Genomic DNA, 15,814 nt, shown 5'->3' with positions numbered 1-15,814 from the left:
GTAATTAAAATGACCTGAAGAAAGTTTGGGTTGAATTTCTGGTAAAAAAAAAACTCTGCAAAGGAGAAAACCAGGTGATGATAATTCCAGAGAAAACAAAAAGTTGCCAGAAAAGTAACTGTAGTCACAGTTTCCTACATGACTCAGCTCTGAATAACATATTTAGTCATAATAATAGAACCACTTAATATTGATCTAACCATATTTGAAGAATGGGAGGAGGGTGGATAGGGAAGAAGCGGGAGAAATCAATATATAATATTTGTGTCCATCATGATTCAGTCAGGGGAACAGAGTCACTGGGGGTTATAAATAATGGATTTACGATAGGAACGAGATCTTACAGCTGAGGAAGTAAAGTTCTGAAAAGGGAACGGGAGGATCAGAGGAGCCACTAACATGTCTGAGAAGCCAAGCATGCCCAGCCGCCATAGTGTGATGGCGACAGAGAAATTTTTGGAGAGGTCTTTGGAAAGATATTGACTCTATAATTAGATGGTGGTGGGCCTGGGCTTTCTCTGAGGTCCCCAGGGCCATTAGTCAGGAGGAAGAGCTAGACATCATGCAGAGAATGAGTTACAAGCTGATACTGGCTGTAGACCTCTGCTGTGTCCCTCATTATCTTACTGTGAAAAGACTTTCTGAAAGGCTTAACAACTGTTTTATTTTTGCATCTCTACCCCACCAAACTTCATGTAATTCCTCCTTTATCCAACTCTAACACAAAATCGTTATACAGCAGGGGCTTTGGGAAATACAATTCCCAACTGACCCCAGGGGGCACACTGTAAATCACAACAGTCCATCCCTTGACAGTCTGGCACCCAACCCATGCCTCTTTTAACCACATTTAATTCTCAAATTTGCGCTTCCACATAACATGTCATACTTATCCACACAAAAACATACTGACTTTCTTCCCAAAAGGAAATACACAAAGTCTCACATGCCCATTTATTCATCCTGGGGTAATATTCATTCTTTTATCTGAGTCACACTTGCTATTTCATATTCTATAGTTTAAATACTGAGATATAAGGTTAACTACAGTTAACATGTCTTATGTTAGATAATAGAGGAACATGAGATGAAAAATATTGATATTTGATATTCATTTTAAATCAAGGAGGAAATACTTATAACTACTATAGTCTGTGTTTTGCAACTAGTCATATGATTGTAGCTGGTATTTATTTATTTATTTTGAGACAGAGTCTCACTTTGTCGCCCAGGCTGGAGTGCAGTGGCGCGATCTTGGCTCACTGCAACCTCTGCCTCCCGGGTTCAAGCGATTCTCCAGCCTCAGCCTTCCAAGTAGCTGGGACTACAGGCACATACCACCACACCTGGCTAATTTTTGTATTTTTAGTAGAGACTGGATTTCACTATGTTGGCCAGGCTGGTCTCGAACTCCTGGCCTCAGGTGATCCACCAACCTCAGCCTCCCAAAGTGCTGGGATTACAGGCATGAACCACTGCACCCGGCCTGTAGCTGGTATTTATAACTTATTTTTTTCTCTAGGACTGAAATAGATGAGCAGTTTACTAATGCCTTTCTTGATTTGTATAGCAGAAGTATTTCCTTTCTGGCTAACAGAGGTATCACTTGAGTCACTGCAACAGAGAGCCACAGCTCCTTAACCAGTTCCAGACTTGAGCCAGTTCATAGCCCCAGAGCTAGTTGAATGAACAGGTCAAGTCTCTGGAACCAGCATCCTCACTGTAAATCTTCTTCCTGGTCTTCCACAATAGGACCTCAGTCCATTTACTCAGATGACTGTGTTTGTGGGAAGGGGAACTAACTGGACCTTTGGGGATGACTGGACATTAATTCTAAACTGACCTTAGTTTCTTAATGCCCAAAATGTCATTGTGATTCACAATATTAGAGAGGCTTATGAAGACTGGATGATTTCTGGACTATTGGCTTGAGCCTATGCCCTAGTGGGCTTAGTTGATCCCCAAACCTACCCCATGTTTATTTCTTCACTTTTGGAGTGAATAGTTAGCATAGACATGTTTAGCAACTAGAAGAATTCCCACATTTGTTCTCTGACCTGTGTATATATTTTTTCTTTTATCTGTAACAAAATTTTTCCACACTGTTCCAAGGTTAAAAGGGCTTCTAGAGATGCATGTGATACCGCGAAGTAGCAAAGTAAAATACATTGCAAATAGCTGAGGAAAATGTGGGAAAGGGAAAATAAGGCTAGAAATTTAAAATGGAGCAAGAAATAAAACTAGTACATAAAATGTGTGACATAAATTTTTGTTCATTTGCTGAGGGTGGCTGACAAATTTGTTCTTGAGCAGTAACACAATTCATTACAACTGTAAGTTAAAGACAAATGGAATGATTAGGGGAGGCATATCTATTTTGGATACCAGTACAGAAAAAACTTCAGAGGAGGATATTTCCTGCCTTTAGGAATTACCTGTTCTATTGTTTACTTCTATTAGCATAGCAAGCTGAGTGTCCACGAATACAGTAAAAGCAGACCTTCTATTCATTTAATGAAAACTTAGCCAGATTTTTAAGAAAACTGAGAATCTCTTGTTAATTGTGTAGAGTAATAGTTCCTTCTAGCAACCACATTCACACCACAAAGAATGGAAATGACCCATATTACTTTAGTTCAAAAGAGTTCAGGGCACACAAAATTAAATAAGGAAAATTATTTGAAAACTTCAGGTCAGATCTTGAGTTTTCTCTTTTGAGCTGGTCTGTGTTGGACTTCCTTTGAAGTCAACAAAGCTGCCTCCTGGATTTCTTCCATGGGGATGAAGCACAAAATGAGAAATAGGCTTCATCACATCAGTCCACAGACGAGTTCTCAAATGGCAGAAGATGATATTAACATTTGGAGGAGTCAAATATTTACACATTTTTAAAATGTTAAATAAGTGATTATGATGTGGCTTTTTAAAACAACAAATTAGCCTAGATAAGGACTGGTCAGTGAGCTTGCTGACGACCTTTCATATTAATATAATTACTTCATACAAAATATAATAAACGAACATGGGCTATCACATGCAACTAGCGAAACAGACTTTCTGCTTATATTTAACAGGAAAAAACTATCAATAGTAGCACAATGGCAAAAATGCCATAATTTGTTCCAAAGCAATTAAAGGATAAATTCTACACTGGAAGAGTACATACAACAAATATCAACAATGAATAAAAAGATTGTGAGAAATTTTAAATCTGAGAACGAATATCAGATAACATAAAAGATAAGAGAACTCTAAATCAATTAGCTAATGAAAACAAGAATCAGTGCCAAAGTCAACCAAATCTATAAGCATAAATGCTTATGAAAGATTCAGAAAACTTTAAATCTATTCTACTGTAGCCCACACTGTACAATCATAAAATCACTAGCATCCTATCGGTGTTAACATTGAAAAAATACATTAGAAAATTCCTAAATGATAATCTAAAAAGAATGGCACAAGGAAGAGCTTTTTCTTTCTCTTTTTTAAAATTATACTTTAAGTTCTGGGATACACATGCAGAATGTGCAGGTTTGTCACATAGGTATACATGTGCCATGGTGGTTTGCTGCACCCATCAACCCATCATCTACATTAGGTATTTCTCCTAATGCTATCCCTCCCCTAGCCCCCAAGCCTCCGACAGGCCCTGGTGTGTGATATTCCCCTCCCTGTGTCCATGCCTTCTCATTGTTCAACACCCACTTATAAGTGAGAACATGCGGTGTTTGGTTTTCTGTTCCTGTGTTAGTTTGCTGAGAATGATGGTTTCCAGCTTCAACCATGTCCCTGCAAAGGACATGAACTCTTCCTTTTTTATGGCTGCATAGTATTCCATGGTGTATATGTGCCACATTTTCTTTATCCAGTCTATCACTGATGGACATTTGGGTTGGTTCCAAGTCTTTGCTGTTGTCAATAGTGCCACAATAAACATATGTGTGCATGTGTCTTAATAGTGGAACGATTTATAATTATTTGGGTATATACCCAGTAATGAGATTGGTGAGTCAAATGGTATTTCTGGTTCTAGACCCTTGAGGAATCACCACACTGTCTTCCACAATGGTTGAACTAATTTACACTCTCACCAACAATGTAAAAGCGTTCCTATTTCTCCACATCCTCTCCAGGGTCTGTTGTTTCCTGACTTTTTAATGAACACCATTCTAACTGGCATGAGATGGTATCTCATTGTGGTTTTGATTTGCATTTCTCTAATGACCAGCGATAATGAGCTTTTTTTCATACGTTTGTTGGCTGCATAAATGTCTTGTGTTGAGAAGGGTCTGTTCGTATCCTTTGCCCACTTTTTGATGGGGTTGTTTTTTTCTTGTAAATTTGTTTAAGTTCTTTGTAGATTCTGGATATTTGCCCTTAGTTAGATGGATAGATTGCAAAAATTTTCTCTCATTCTGTAGGTTGCCTGTTCACTCTGATGATAGTTTCTTTTGTTGTGCAGAAGCTTTTTAGTTTAATTAGATCCCATTTGTCAATTTTGGCTTTTGTTGCCATTGCTTTTGGTGTTTTAGTCATGAATTCTTTACCCATGCCTATGTCCTGAATGGTATTGCCTAGGTTTTCTTCTAAGGTTTTTATGGTTTTAGATCTTATGTTTAAGTCTTTAATTCATCTTGAGTTAACTTTTCTATAAGGTGTACGAAAGGGGTCCAGTTTCAGTTTTCTGCCTGTGGCTACCCAGTTTTCCAACACAATTTATTAAATAGGGAATCCTTTCCCCATTGCTTTTGTCAGATTTGTCAAAGATCATATGGTTGTAGATGTGTGGCCTTATTTCTGAGGCCTCTGTTCTGTTCCATTGGTCTATATATCTGTTTTGATACCAGTACCATGCTGTTTTGGTTACTGTAGCCTTGTAGTATAGTCTGAAGTCAGGTAGCATGATGCCTCCAGCTTTGTTCTTTTTGCTTAGGATTGTCTTGGCCATATGGGCTCTTTTTTTTGGTTCCATATGAAATTTAAAGTAGTTTTTCCTAATTCTGTGAAGAAAGTCAATGGTAGCTTGATGGGGATAGCATTGAATCTATAAATTACTTTGGGCAGTATGGCCATTATCATGATATTGATTCTTCCTATCCATCAGCATGGAATGTTTTTTCCATTTCTTTGTGTCCTCTCTGATTTCCTTGAGCAGTGATTTGTAGTTCTCCTTGAAGAGGTCCTTCACATCCCTTGTCAGTTGTATTCCTAGGTATTTTATTCTCTTTGTAGCAATTGTGAACGGGAGTTCTCTCATGATTTGGCTCTCTGTTTGCCTATTATTGTTGTATAGGAATGCTTGTGATTTTTGCACATTTATTTTGTATCCTGAGATTTTGCTGAAGTTACTTATCAGCTTAAGGAGATTTTGGGCCGAGACAATGGGGTTTTCTAAATATAGGATCATGTCATCTGCAGACAGAGACAATTTGACTTCCTCTCCTCCTATTTGAATATGCTTTATTTATTTCTCTTGCCTGATTGCCCTGGCCAGAATTTCCAATACTATGTTGAATAGGAGTGGTGAGAGAGGGCATCCTTGTCTTGTGCTGGTTTTCAAAGGCAATGCTTCCAGCTTTTGCCCATTCAGGATGATATTGGCTGTGGGTTTGTCATCAACAGCAAGGAAGAGCTTTTTCAAGTATAACGCAGAGAAGCTATAAAAGATAAGACTGGCAAACTGCACTGTGTAAAAGTATTTACAATTTTTTTACATATTAGTATACATCAAAAACAAAGTCAAAAGATAAATAAGAAACTTGGAAAAATATGCAACTCAAATCACAAAAGACAATATATATCAATACATGCAAATTCTACAAACAAAAACAAATGACCAAGAACACAATAGAAAAATAGGCAAATTATATCTTCAGAGAGTTCATGGAAAAGAAAATACAAATGGATTGGGCATACTAAAGACACACAAAATTTCATTTAAAAGAAAAGAAATACAAATTAACACTTTATTGAGATACGACTTTTTGCCTACAAGTGTCAAAAGTCAAAAAGTGTTGGTCGGCATCTAGAGATAGGCATTTTCACATGGTGTAATATGAAAGAAACTTTGTGAAAGGCAATTTGCAGAACACACACACGTATATCCAACTGTTTGATTCAACTTTTCTACTTTTAAGAATTTATAATGGAAAGGTAAAATGACACATGAAAAAGTTAATTGAAGCATTGCTTAAGATATAAAAAGTATGAAAACAATCTAAATGTCTATTGGTAGGGAGGCTGGCTAAATACAGCCATACAATGAAACAATATGTGACTGTATAAAAAGAACAGGACAGTTCTCTATGAACTGATGCCATGGTGGCTCACGCCTGTAATCCCAGCACTTTGGGAGGCTGAGGCAGGAGGATCACGAGGTCTGGAGATCAAGACCATCCTGGCTAAAACGGTGAAACCTCGTCTTTGCTAAAAATACAAAAATTAGCTGGGTGTGGTCGCGTGTGCCTGTAATCGCAGCTACTTGGGAGGCTGAGGCAGGAGAATCGCTTGAACCAGGGAGTCGGAGGTTACAGTGAGCCCAGATCATGCCACTGCACTCCAGCCTGGTGACAGAGCAAGACTCCATCTCAAAAAAAAAAAAAAAAAACCTCAAGGTACAGATTAGTGAATACACTATTCTACTAATTGCATAAAAGAGAGGAAGAATATATTATAAAACAGAGAAGGAAGATTGTATTATATATATGTATATGCACATATTATATATAGGCCTATATATGTGCATGTACAAATATATAATACATTCTTCCTTCTTTCCTTGCTTGATAAGCAAAAAGATTATCAAGTTACTCGTTTGATAAGCACCAAACATCTCCTGAAGTATACCAAAAACCTTGAACACTTGAAAAAGAATAACTGATTGACTCTAAGAAGAACTGGATTCCTGAGAGAAGGAGGTAGGAGAGACTTTGCCCTGTTACGCTGTTTTGTAAGGATTGAATTTTGAGTTGTATGAATGAATTACAAGTCAAAAAATAAAATACCGAAGTTATCTCCTATCTATAACATCATCCCCCACTTCTGCCCTCAGTTAACTTTCCCTATCACCAATGAATGGTATAGAGTCAACCTCCTCAGTATACTTCTCTGTAAACAGAACTCAGGCACAAGTCTATTTACAAAGCCAGTTTAATGAAACCACTATATAAACTCAGTTTGAAGAAAAAGTCCATTGAGTCTCCAAGATGGAGAAACTGTGAGCTGTGAGCCTCAACAACACCACATTCTGAGTTTAGAAATGAAAGGAAGCAGAGATATGGGATTAAAGTTAATGATAGTCTAGGATCCGTTAGGGTTGTATTTTTTAGTAGCAAGAACATTCCTGGGATTTTGAAGTCAGGAAAAATATTCAGTGCATGTAAAAAAAAGGTCTGCATTATCAACAAATTAGCCCCAAAGTGATTAAGTGTGAGACTCCAAGTACCCCAAGAACTAAGTCTGACAGAGTTTTAAGGTTCACTGGTGTCTTTTAAGAGGCGGAGATAGACCAGGAGGGAGCAAAAGAAGGAATTAAGAATTTTCCTTTCTTCCAGAGCCTATTCTTTTCTTACTAAACACATTAACCAATTTTCTACAGAAGTGGTACTGTCAAAATCCTTCCTCATGAACTGAATCTGGGGGTTCACTAAACTGAAAAGCATCTCTGGCTAAAAATGCACTAACTGTACAACATAAAGGATTAAAATTAAAATTATGGAAAGTTGTCTTTGAAGGGATAAGGGTGAAAGTGGTCTGTAAATTTAACTAAGGAAGGCAGTGGCTAACCCTCTTCTTTCTACACAAAGAACCCATCACTGATGAGTTTGCCCTTACACTGGTTAGATACCACAGCAAACTTCCTAGTAAAAATAGAAAATTGATTGTAAACCAGAAGATGTAGAAGTGAAAGAGACCTTGGACAGATTTACTAAAAATACTGCCAAGGAAACTGAGACCAAGAAAATTGCCCAAAGTGACCCAGGTGATTAATGGCAGTGCTACATCTGCTTGGTCTTGTGTTTACTTTTGCCTTTAAATATTTTAAAGGACACTGATGACCACTGATCTTGAATGGATCTCAAAGCTTTGCAAGGAGGCAGGGGGGCTTACTTAGGGAAGACTTCCTTTCTCCCATAGATTTAACTCCTTTATAAGTATAATTCATTTGTTGTGTGCATATATGACTATATTTGGAAAGAAGTAGTATTTATGGTGCTGAAGAGACATTCAGCAGCATATCAAGATGATCAAGAAGTATCAAGTTATGCCAAACACTGGGGCCACTCCCTACACTGAAATGTTTCCATTTGTTTCCAAATTCTGTGATAAAAATCAAAGGCACAAAAGTCAAGAAACAGATCCACTGTTTCTGAAATGTGTTTTGTGAACGCTATTTGTGCCCTGTGGGCCAGTCTCAGGCATGGATTTTCTTATCTATGAAATGGGACCAATGACCTAAACTCAGATTTACTTGGGTGTTCTCAGGCATGCATCAAAGGCATACTGCTGAAATTCTTAGCACATAAATACCGCTATGTAAAAGTGAGTCTGTAAAATAGTTATGAATAGGCAATAATGGAATAGTTAATAAATGAGTATTGCAATATTCTTTTTATATGATTGTCTTTTAAGTCATGAATTTCTGAACATCTTCTGAAACTGAAGGAATAGAAAAGGGAATTTAAATAGTATAAAATGCTATCATAATAATACGGTAACTGTGGGCATATCTATAGACATTCATACTGCCACGGTTAGTGGCATAAATTCTTATATTTTACTTAAGGAATAAATACATTTTTTCCTACAGTAGTGAATGCAGGACAGATTTCACCAGAATGAAATTGGACGGCATCAAGTCTATTTAATGTAACACTTTGTTAAACAGAATATTTTCTCCAAACCCAAAGCACCTAAAAGTTTAATTCAGGAGCCTTTGGAAATGAGAGGAGGAGAGAGGAGGATTAAGAATGAAAAATACTTTAGTGGGAAGTGAACTTTTTAAAATTATTTTTAAAGGACCCAACTTCTTCAGTACTTCAGGTAACGGATCACAGGTTTTTGTTTTATTGGAGAAGAAACAAATTAAGTAACAGTTCTGAGGATGAGCAAAAGCTATTGGGAATACCCATTTCACTCCTCAAAATGGGGGCGCGTTTTATGAATAATTTCAGCCGGCTAACATACCTTCCTGCAAAACATAGACAAGATGTAAATTAAAAAGTGGCAGAGGTGTGGCATATTGCAAAAGTTTAAAGGGAGTCATCAGTCCTTCAGTCAGATCTCCTGCAGAAAGGTTGGCGCTGAGGTTGGAACTGACCCTAGAGCGCTGGAGAGGACTCCTTGGGGGTGAGCAGCCGGGTTCTGGGACCCAGCAAGGTCAGGGGGCGTCTCCCCAGCTACTCTTTATCTATCCTCCGCACTTTGGAAAGCCCGAAGAGGATTCGCTCCAAGTTAGGCGCGCTGTTGGCTGTCAACGTTCTTTAGGACCTCAGGGAAACCGGGACGTTTCTGGCTTTAGGACCCAGGAACTCCGAGGCAGCCTAGACTTAGATGCCTTGGACCACAGCACCACCTACTTATAGAAGCATCCCGAGCCTCAGCCGGTCTGCATCTCCATCGGAAAGTGCGCTCGCCACATCCCTTCGGATCACTTCGTCCTCCCGAGAGCGTTCTGCCTTCTACAGCTCGGAAAGAAAGAAATCTTAGCTGTGAAGTGACCGTGGAGAAAGCGCAGGAAGCGACACAATTGGTTAGGGACGCAGAGAGTGAGAGCGGGCGCACCCCTTGCCCGGGGACCGCGCTCGCGGGAGGGGACGGGGCATCCCAGTGGCTGCACCCGCCGCTCCGCGCTTCTGCCCGGCGTCGCCAACCCCGCGGCGGCCGCTGGAATTCCAGAGCTGCCAGGCGCTCCCAGCCGGTCTCGGCAAACTTTTCCCCAGCCCACGTGCTAACCAAGCGGCTCGCTTCCCGAGCCCGGGATAGAGCACCGCGCCTAGGGAGGCCGCGCCGCCCGAGAAGTGCGCACGGTAGGCAACCCACACCAAGGCAGCGGCAGCTGCGGCGCTTGGGTACACCGCCGTGGGCTCCAAATGGCCTGAGAGCGTTCTTTTAGCCCTGTGTTCTCAGTGCCTTTAGAGTTCTTTCCTTTACCCGAGGCGCCCACACAACGCCTTATGACCCCAGGTCGGAGCTTAGGGCTCGGCAGAGGTTGCTAATTCACTGATTATAATCACCTTCCTCTCCAACTCTTCCGCAGCTGCCCGCTCTGGATTAAGCCTCTTCGCGGCTCGTGCTAGGCAGTGGGTTCGCTTCCTCCTTCCCTCTCTTCTTTAAATTGGGACGCGCGAAGGCGCAGTTGCCTCTCCGGAGCTCTCTCCATCCCCCCCCCCCCCCCCCACTCCCAACACCCTGTTTTCGCTTCTTGTCTCTCAGGTTCGTGGCGGAGAGATGCTGATCGCGCTGAACTGACCGGTGCGGCCCGGGGGTGAGTGGCGAGTCTCCCTCTGAGTCCTCCCCAGCAGCGCGGCCGGCGCCGGCTCTTTGGGCGAACCCTCCAGTTCCTAGACTTTGAGAGGCGTCTCTCCCCCGCCCGACCGCCCAGATGCAGTTTCGCCTTTTCTCGTTTGCCCTCATCATTCTGAACTGCATGGATTACAGCCACTGCCAAGGCAACCGATGGAGACGCAGTAAGCGAGGTGGGTCCCTCTCTGCCAAAGGTGCGTGGTGGGCTTCAGGGGTGGCGTGTGGCGGCGCTCACTCACGCCCTGGCTCCGGGGGCTCAGATGGGCAGGGCTGTGCTCTCCGCCCCAGCTTTTGCGGGTCCCCACTCCCCACCTTTAGGACCCCGGAGCTCTACAGAACACTCTGTTTTCTGTACTCTAGAGGCGCGGGGAGCCGGAGCGAGACGCGCTGGGAGCTCGGCGAGCCGGGCGCCACTCGGGCGCTCAGGGCTAAGTCGTGCGGTCCGCACTCATGTTCGCCGCCCCACCTCCTCACCTGAACTTGTCTCTTTAGGACGTATTTTTTATCTGGCATGCATTTTTTTTTTTTTTTTTTTTTGTCGTTGTTGTTCTTCTCTCTGTCCTCCTAACCATCTTCCCTGTAGCTCATTTGTTTTACCTTCCCCACCCACGTGCACCCCAAACCCGGCCTCAGATCTCTTTGGACTTGACCTAGCATAGTGTGTGTGTGGTGTGTGTGTGTCCCCAAGCGTGTGTCTGTATTCCAGAGCTTGGGAGGGGTACCAAGTCGAGGGGGATGACCTCTATTTCCAGAGAAAGGCCAACATAGATCTCTTTTTTCTGGAACCTGCGATGAGATGGGAACTTTCTGAATTGAGCAGCAATTCCCGCTCTGGTTTTCTGGGGAGTCCTCGCCTCCAGAGGTTTGTTTTTAAAACAGGCCCCACTTTGCTCTCTCCGTTTGCTTTGCAAAAGCAGCTACACCGGTGGAGGCTTCTGTTCTCAATGAAATTCACTTGCGGCTTTTTAACTACTCCCTCCCTCTCCATCACTTGTGCGTAGCGGAGAAGGCGGGTGGAAGCCTCCAGAAAGGTTTCGGGGAACTCGCTTTCCTGCAGATTTAGTGCGTATTTCTGTCTCGGAGTCCGCTGGAGATGCAACCAATCCAACTGCATTTTAGAAGAAGGGCGGCTAGACACGATTCAGTTTTCTGGGTGGATTTAGACATAAACCACTCACCACACGCACATCGAATTACCCGCGCAGGAAGGGTGCACAGCAGCCCCTTCCCAGGGACCTGGTGAGAGCTGTCTATTTCATCCGGCACTTTGGACTTTTGCGCAATTAGAATTTGTCGCATGAATGTTCATGAATGTTGACTTTTTCTTTTTCTCCAAGATGTAAACATCTCACTCGACCTGTGATGTGATTTGTTTATAACTCGTTGTATGGAACCTCCTCTCCTGCATCCAGATTTTGAGGAGGACTTTCCGAACCTTATTTTTTGATGGCTTTTTAGGACATTGTTAAGCTGTTCTCACCTAGGGGTAGAGCTAGAGATTGGCCCACCTGAGCGCAGAGCTCCAAATAACTGATGGTGTGCGACTTCTGTAGTCCCTGCGCTTCAATTGTCTCTGTATCTGCGGCTTGTAAGAAGAAACCGTCTCCAACTTCTCTCCCTCCCTCTCCCCCGATTTCTGACTTTTGGAAATCGTTTATTTTCAGAAATTATTCTACTTAAAAATACTAGAGACAAATTTCTTCCCAAAGGCCATGAGCGTTTGATATTGATACTTGTCTTGAAAAAGTCCCTTTTTATCTCCTCTCTCCTCCCCTTCTGACTGATTCCTTTCTCAATCCCAGTACTTTCTTTAGCGTATTCGGCAGAGCCAGAAATTTTTGATTACACTATGGTCAAAAGTGTTTGGAGAGGCTTTTCCTCTTTTTATAAGTCAAAGCTGCAGTCTACTTAGAAAAACTAAAGTGCTTGAAGTCTGCAAAATACAGAAATGTCTAAAATCCTTTGCCAGATCCTTATTAGATGACTTGCTAATTCAGTGATAGCTTTCTGATCCACACTGCCTATCCCATTGTGGTTGAGTGGGGAAGAACCAAGCATATTGTTTTAGTAGAACTTAATGCAGAGATGCTGTTTGGTGGAAAAGGACATTACAGCACTCCTGCGGCCAGAAGGGATACTGCATGCCTTCTCTGCAGTGCCATCTCTAAGAATCTGCCTATGCCTTCTTAGGTATCTGAAGCAGAACCTATTTATTTCAAAGCTTGCTTTTAGCAAAATCTCTTGTAATGATTACCATCCACATCCCAAAGCACTGACAGTCTAACTCTAAATTGTGCAATAGTAACTTATGCCAAATCAACCTTTCGATTTAATAAAATTCAAATGCTTTCAAGAACATATAAATTGGTAAGGGTGTAAAAAAAATCAAAATTTTTTTTCTTCTCAACAGATGTCCCTTTACAAATCCCAAGTTTCTGGCTAGAATAACTGTGGTCCTTAAAAGTGACCACACTATCTGTACCAACAAAGGGTGTACTGTGTTTTTAATTAAAAGTGGAACTACTTAAAGGGCTGGCCAGACAGTGTAGGGCGATAGTAGCTTTTCTACTTTGCAAGGAAGCTTAAGGATTGCATTGTGAGAGTATTGAAATGAATAGAGATCTAACTCAAGTTGTGTGAATTGTCCCTCTTCACAAACTTAAGCTGGTTTTAATTGATCTCATGTCCACTGATTGATCCTGCACCAATTGTTGTGCATAACAAACAATTGGCTTTGCCCAAAAAGATTGATTTCAATTAGTTCCTCAGTGAATGCTTGACTACTGGCCAAGTCATGTCAGCAGTGACAGTTGACATGCTAGGGCCTATGTGATACCAACATTTCCCTTTTTCCCCTTTGTTTTGGATAGTGTCAGTTAAATATTATTTTCCAGGAAGAAAAGTAACTGGTATTTTTTTAAAAAAGGTGTTGTAGCTTGGAAGATTAGTTATTTTCTTGGCTTTGTGCTACAAGTAGGTGGCAGTGGTACCAGGATTGGTTAGGCTTACCCCTGGGACCTGATTCTTTTTTTTTTTTTTTTTTTTTTTCCATATTCCATCTGCAAATAATCAAACCTTCACTGTGAAGCATTCTCCGAACTCCTTTGGCATTATGTTTAGTCTGCTCTATGATCTCACATGCTCCATAATATCATTTTCTTAATGAAATAAAATTCTTGGCAGAGATTAGATAATTTAGTCAGTTAAAATCAATTGCATCCAGTTTGGAATGGAGATAAAATATATCATTTAACGGTATATTTTATTTCAAAATATAGCCAGAAGATTGAGAAAATAGAATTTTGGCCGTCTCTACTTTTGGACAAAACTTCAAATGGGGGAGATCGCCACGAACAATAACACTACCTACCTACCACATTTTCTTCCCCTTATTTTGAAAAATTATCAAAATGCATTTGATAGTCACTAATGGGGCCTGGTTGTAATAATTTTAAAAAATTAATTAGACACAAACACAATAAAATACTGACAATGAATATCTTTTAGAGGGGAGACACATGCCAACATTTTGAAAAGCTGATTAATAACTCTTATTTTTCTCTCCATGTAACATATTAAGATTTGTCTCCCTGTTTCCCCCTTCAAAATAGTCATGATTGGCTATCGTTAACCCCTACTACCTGTCTTGGTCTTGAGCCCACTTATGATTGATTCATATGTTAAGTGGAGTTATTTGATTACGTTCATTTTTTTGGAATGGTTGTAAGCCACATTTCAGACTGAATTACTGAAAGGTGAATAGACAAATCATAGCTTTATTGTGGTCTCCTGGAATTTCTCGAGCGTGGCCTGTAATGACTTGATCTTATATCTCCCTCATTCTGTTTTTATACCTTGTGATATTTTAACCAGGGATTTATGAAAACTTCTTGATAAAATTCTCAATGCAGCAAGGTTTCCAAATGTATAATTCATGTTTCTGGTGGTCTGATGGCAGGGGGCGTGCTATGACTAGTGTTTCCTGCTGTAGCCTTTTCCATACTGAATCCTCAGCTTCTCCTTCCTCTAATAACTCCTTGTTTCACAAAATTAGACATAGTTTCTTCCATAAAAAGGAAGGTTTTATCACAAATATTGTGGCATGTTTCTGGTAATTGAGGCCAGAAAAAGCAAATATTTTCTCTTAAACCTTATAGAGCTAAATTAATTTGTGTTTGTGTTCTTAAAAATTTAATGAAGAGATTCAAAGATTTTTTTTTACAAGGACTTTCTAAATAGTTTACTTCTCCTGATATTCTTTCAAAATACAAAATGACACATGGAACATAGTAACCTACAGTTAAATGAAAAAGTTTCAAAACACATTTTGTACGCTTGCTTACTTTAAGTTCCAAAGTATTTCAGAAAAGCTGAAGTGATGTTTAACTTTGCAACATAAACATGTTCTTTTCTTTTCTCTTTTTTGATTGGCTGCTTTCTCTTCCAACATAACTGCATAATTTTTTAAGGCAGGGTCTTACCAGTACAGAGAGGTCAGAAAGTTGCTGTGCTCAAACTAACATCTTATTTTGCCACAGAAATTTGGAAGTGATTCAGAATAGGTGACATTCCCCTAGGCCCTGGGCGTTCTTTATTTGCTTTTAAAATCCAGCTTGGCTAGAATCCAATATTCGCAGAAATCACAAGTTGGAAATGACACTTCTAGTTCCTTAATGCAAAACCACTTCTTATTTAGAGACAAACTGGCCAGTTTGTGGAATATCCAGGGTACTTCTTTCCTTCCAACTGACTGCCTTTAAACTATTTCTTTTGGAAATATGTATCCTTATCCATCCCAAGTCCAGGAAATAGGGGACAGACAGATTTTATTTGATATAAGCTTGATAACTACTCTGCTAAAAGGAGGTGATAAACTCTGGGATGACAAAGTTTTAAAATTTCTGTATTTAAGATGATATGAAGCTTATTTTTTCTCCATTAACTGCGGCAATCAAAGGCTGATCAGGTGAAGACAGTGTTGCGTATCTATATTTATACATTTTCATATGTTCATCCAGAATAAATAGATAACATGCTAATTAATACTAAAGTGTATACACAATGTATATTATATATATTGGGGAAGGTATATATGCATACCTGTATGTATGGGTGTGTGTGTAGGGAAAGCGATGAGGATGGTATAATTATGGAGGATCGGGATTTCAGAACTAAAAGATTTTCACTCATTTTTTTCTAGTCCTTTTCATCTTTCTCTTTGACAAGATGAAAAGATGGGAGTGGGTGGGAAAGGGGGTGGGAGGGAGAGAATGAGAATCAGATTGGGTAG

At 40.5% G+C, this 15,814-nt stretch overlaps 1 protein-coding gene across 3 annotated transcripts in view; it reads left to right on the top strand.

The window, feature by feature from the left end:
• The first annotated feature begins 9,529 nt into the window (after window positions 1-9,529).
• Window positions 9,530-15,814, top strand: part of RSPO2 (R-spondin 2) — a 190,799-nt gene continuing 184,514 nt past the window's right edge. The window contains exons 1-2 of one of the 3 annotated variants that reach the window (XM_055287057.2): window positions 9,530-10,028; window positions 10,435-10,697. In XM_055287057.2, the coding sequence (XP_055143032.1) occupies window positions 10,604-10,697 (94 nt within the window). In that variant the 5' untranslated portion in view covers window positions 9,530-10,028; window positions 10,435-10,603. Of the gene's footprint in view, window positions 10,029-10,434; window positions 10,719-15,814 lie in introns of all 3 variants that reach the window. The other 2 variants (XM_055287054.2, XM_055287056.2) reach the window with 2 other exon arrangements.

This window comes from Symphalangus syndactylus, chromosome 7 (genome assembly GCF_028878055.3).
Source record: "Symphalangus syndactylus isolate Jambi chromosome 7, NHGRI_mSymSyn1-v2.1_pri, whole genome shotgun sequence".
In the NCBI taxonomy this organism is placed as follows: domain Eukaryota; kingdom Metazoa; phylum Chordata; class Mammalia; order Primates; family Hylobatidae; genus Symphalangus; species Symphalangus syndactylus.
Note: the sequence above shows the minus strand (reverse complement) of the source record. Positions and strands in the feature narration are given on the sequence as shown.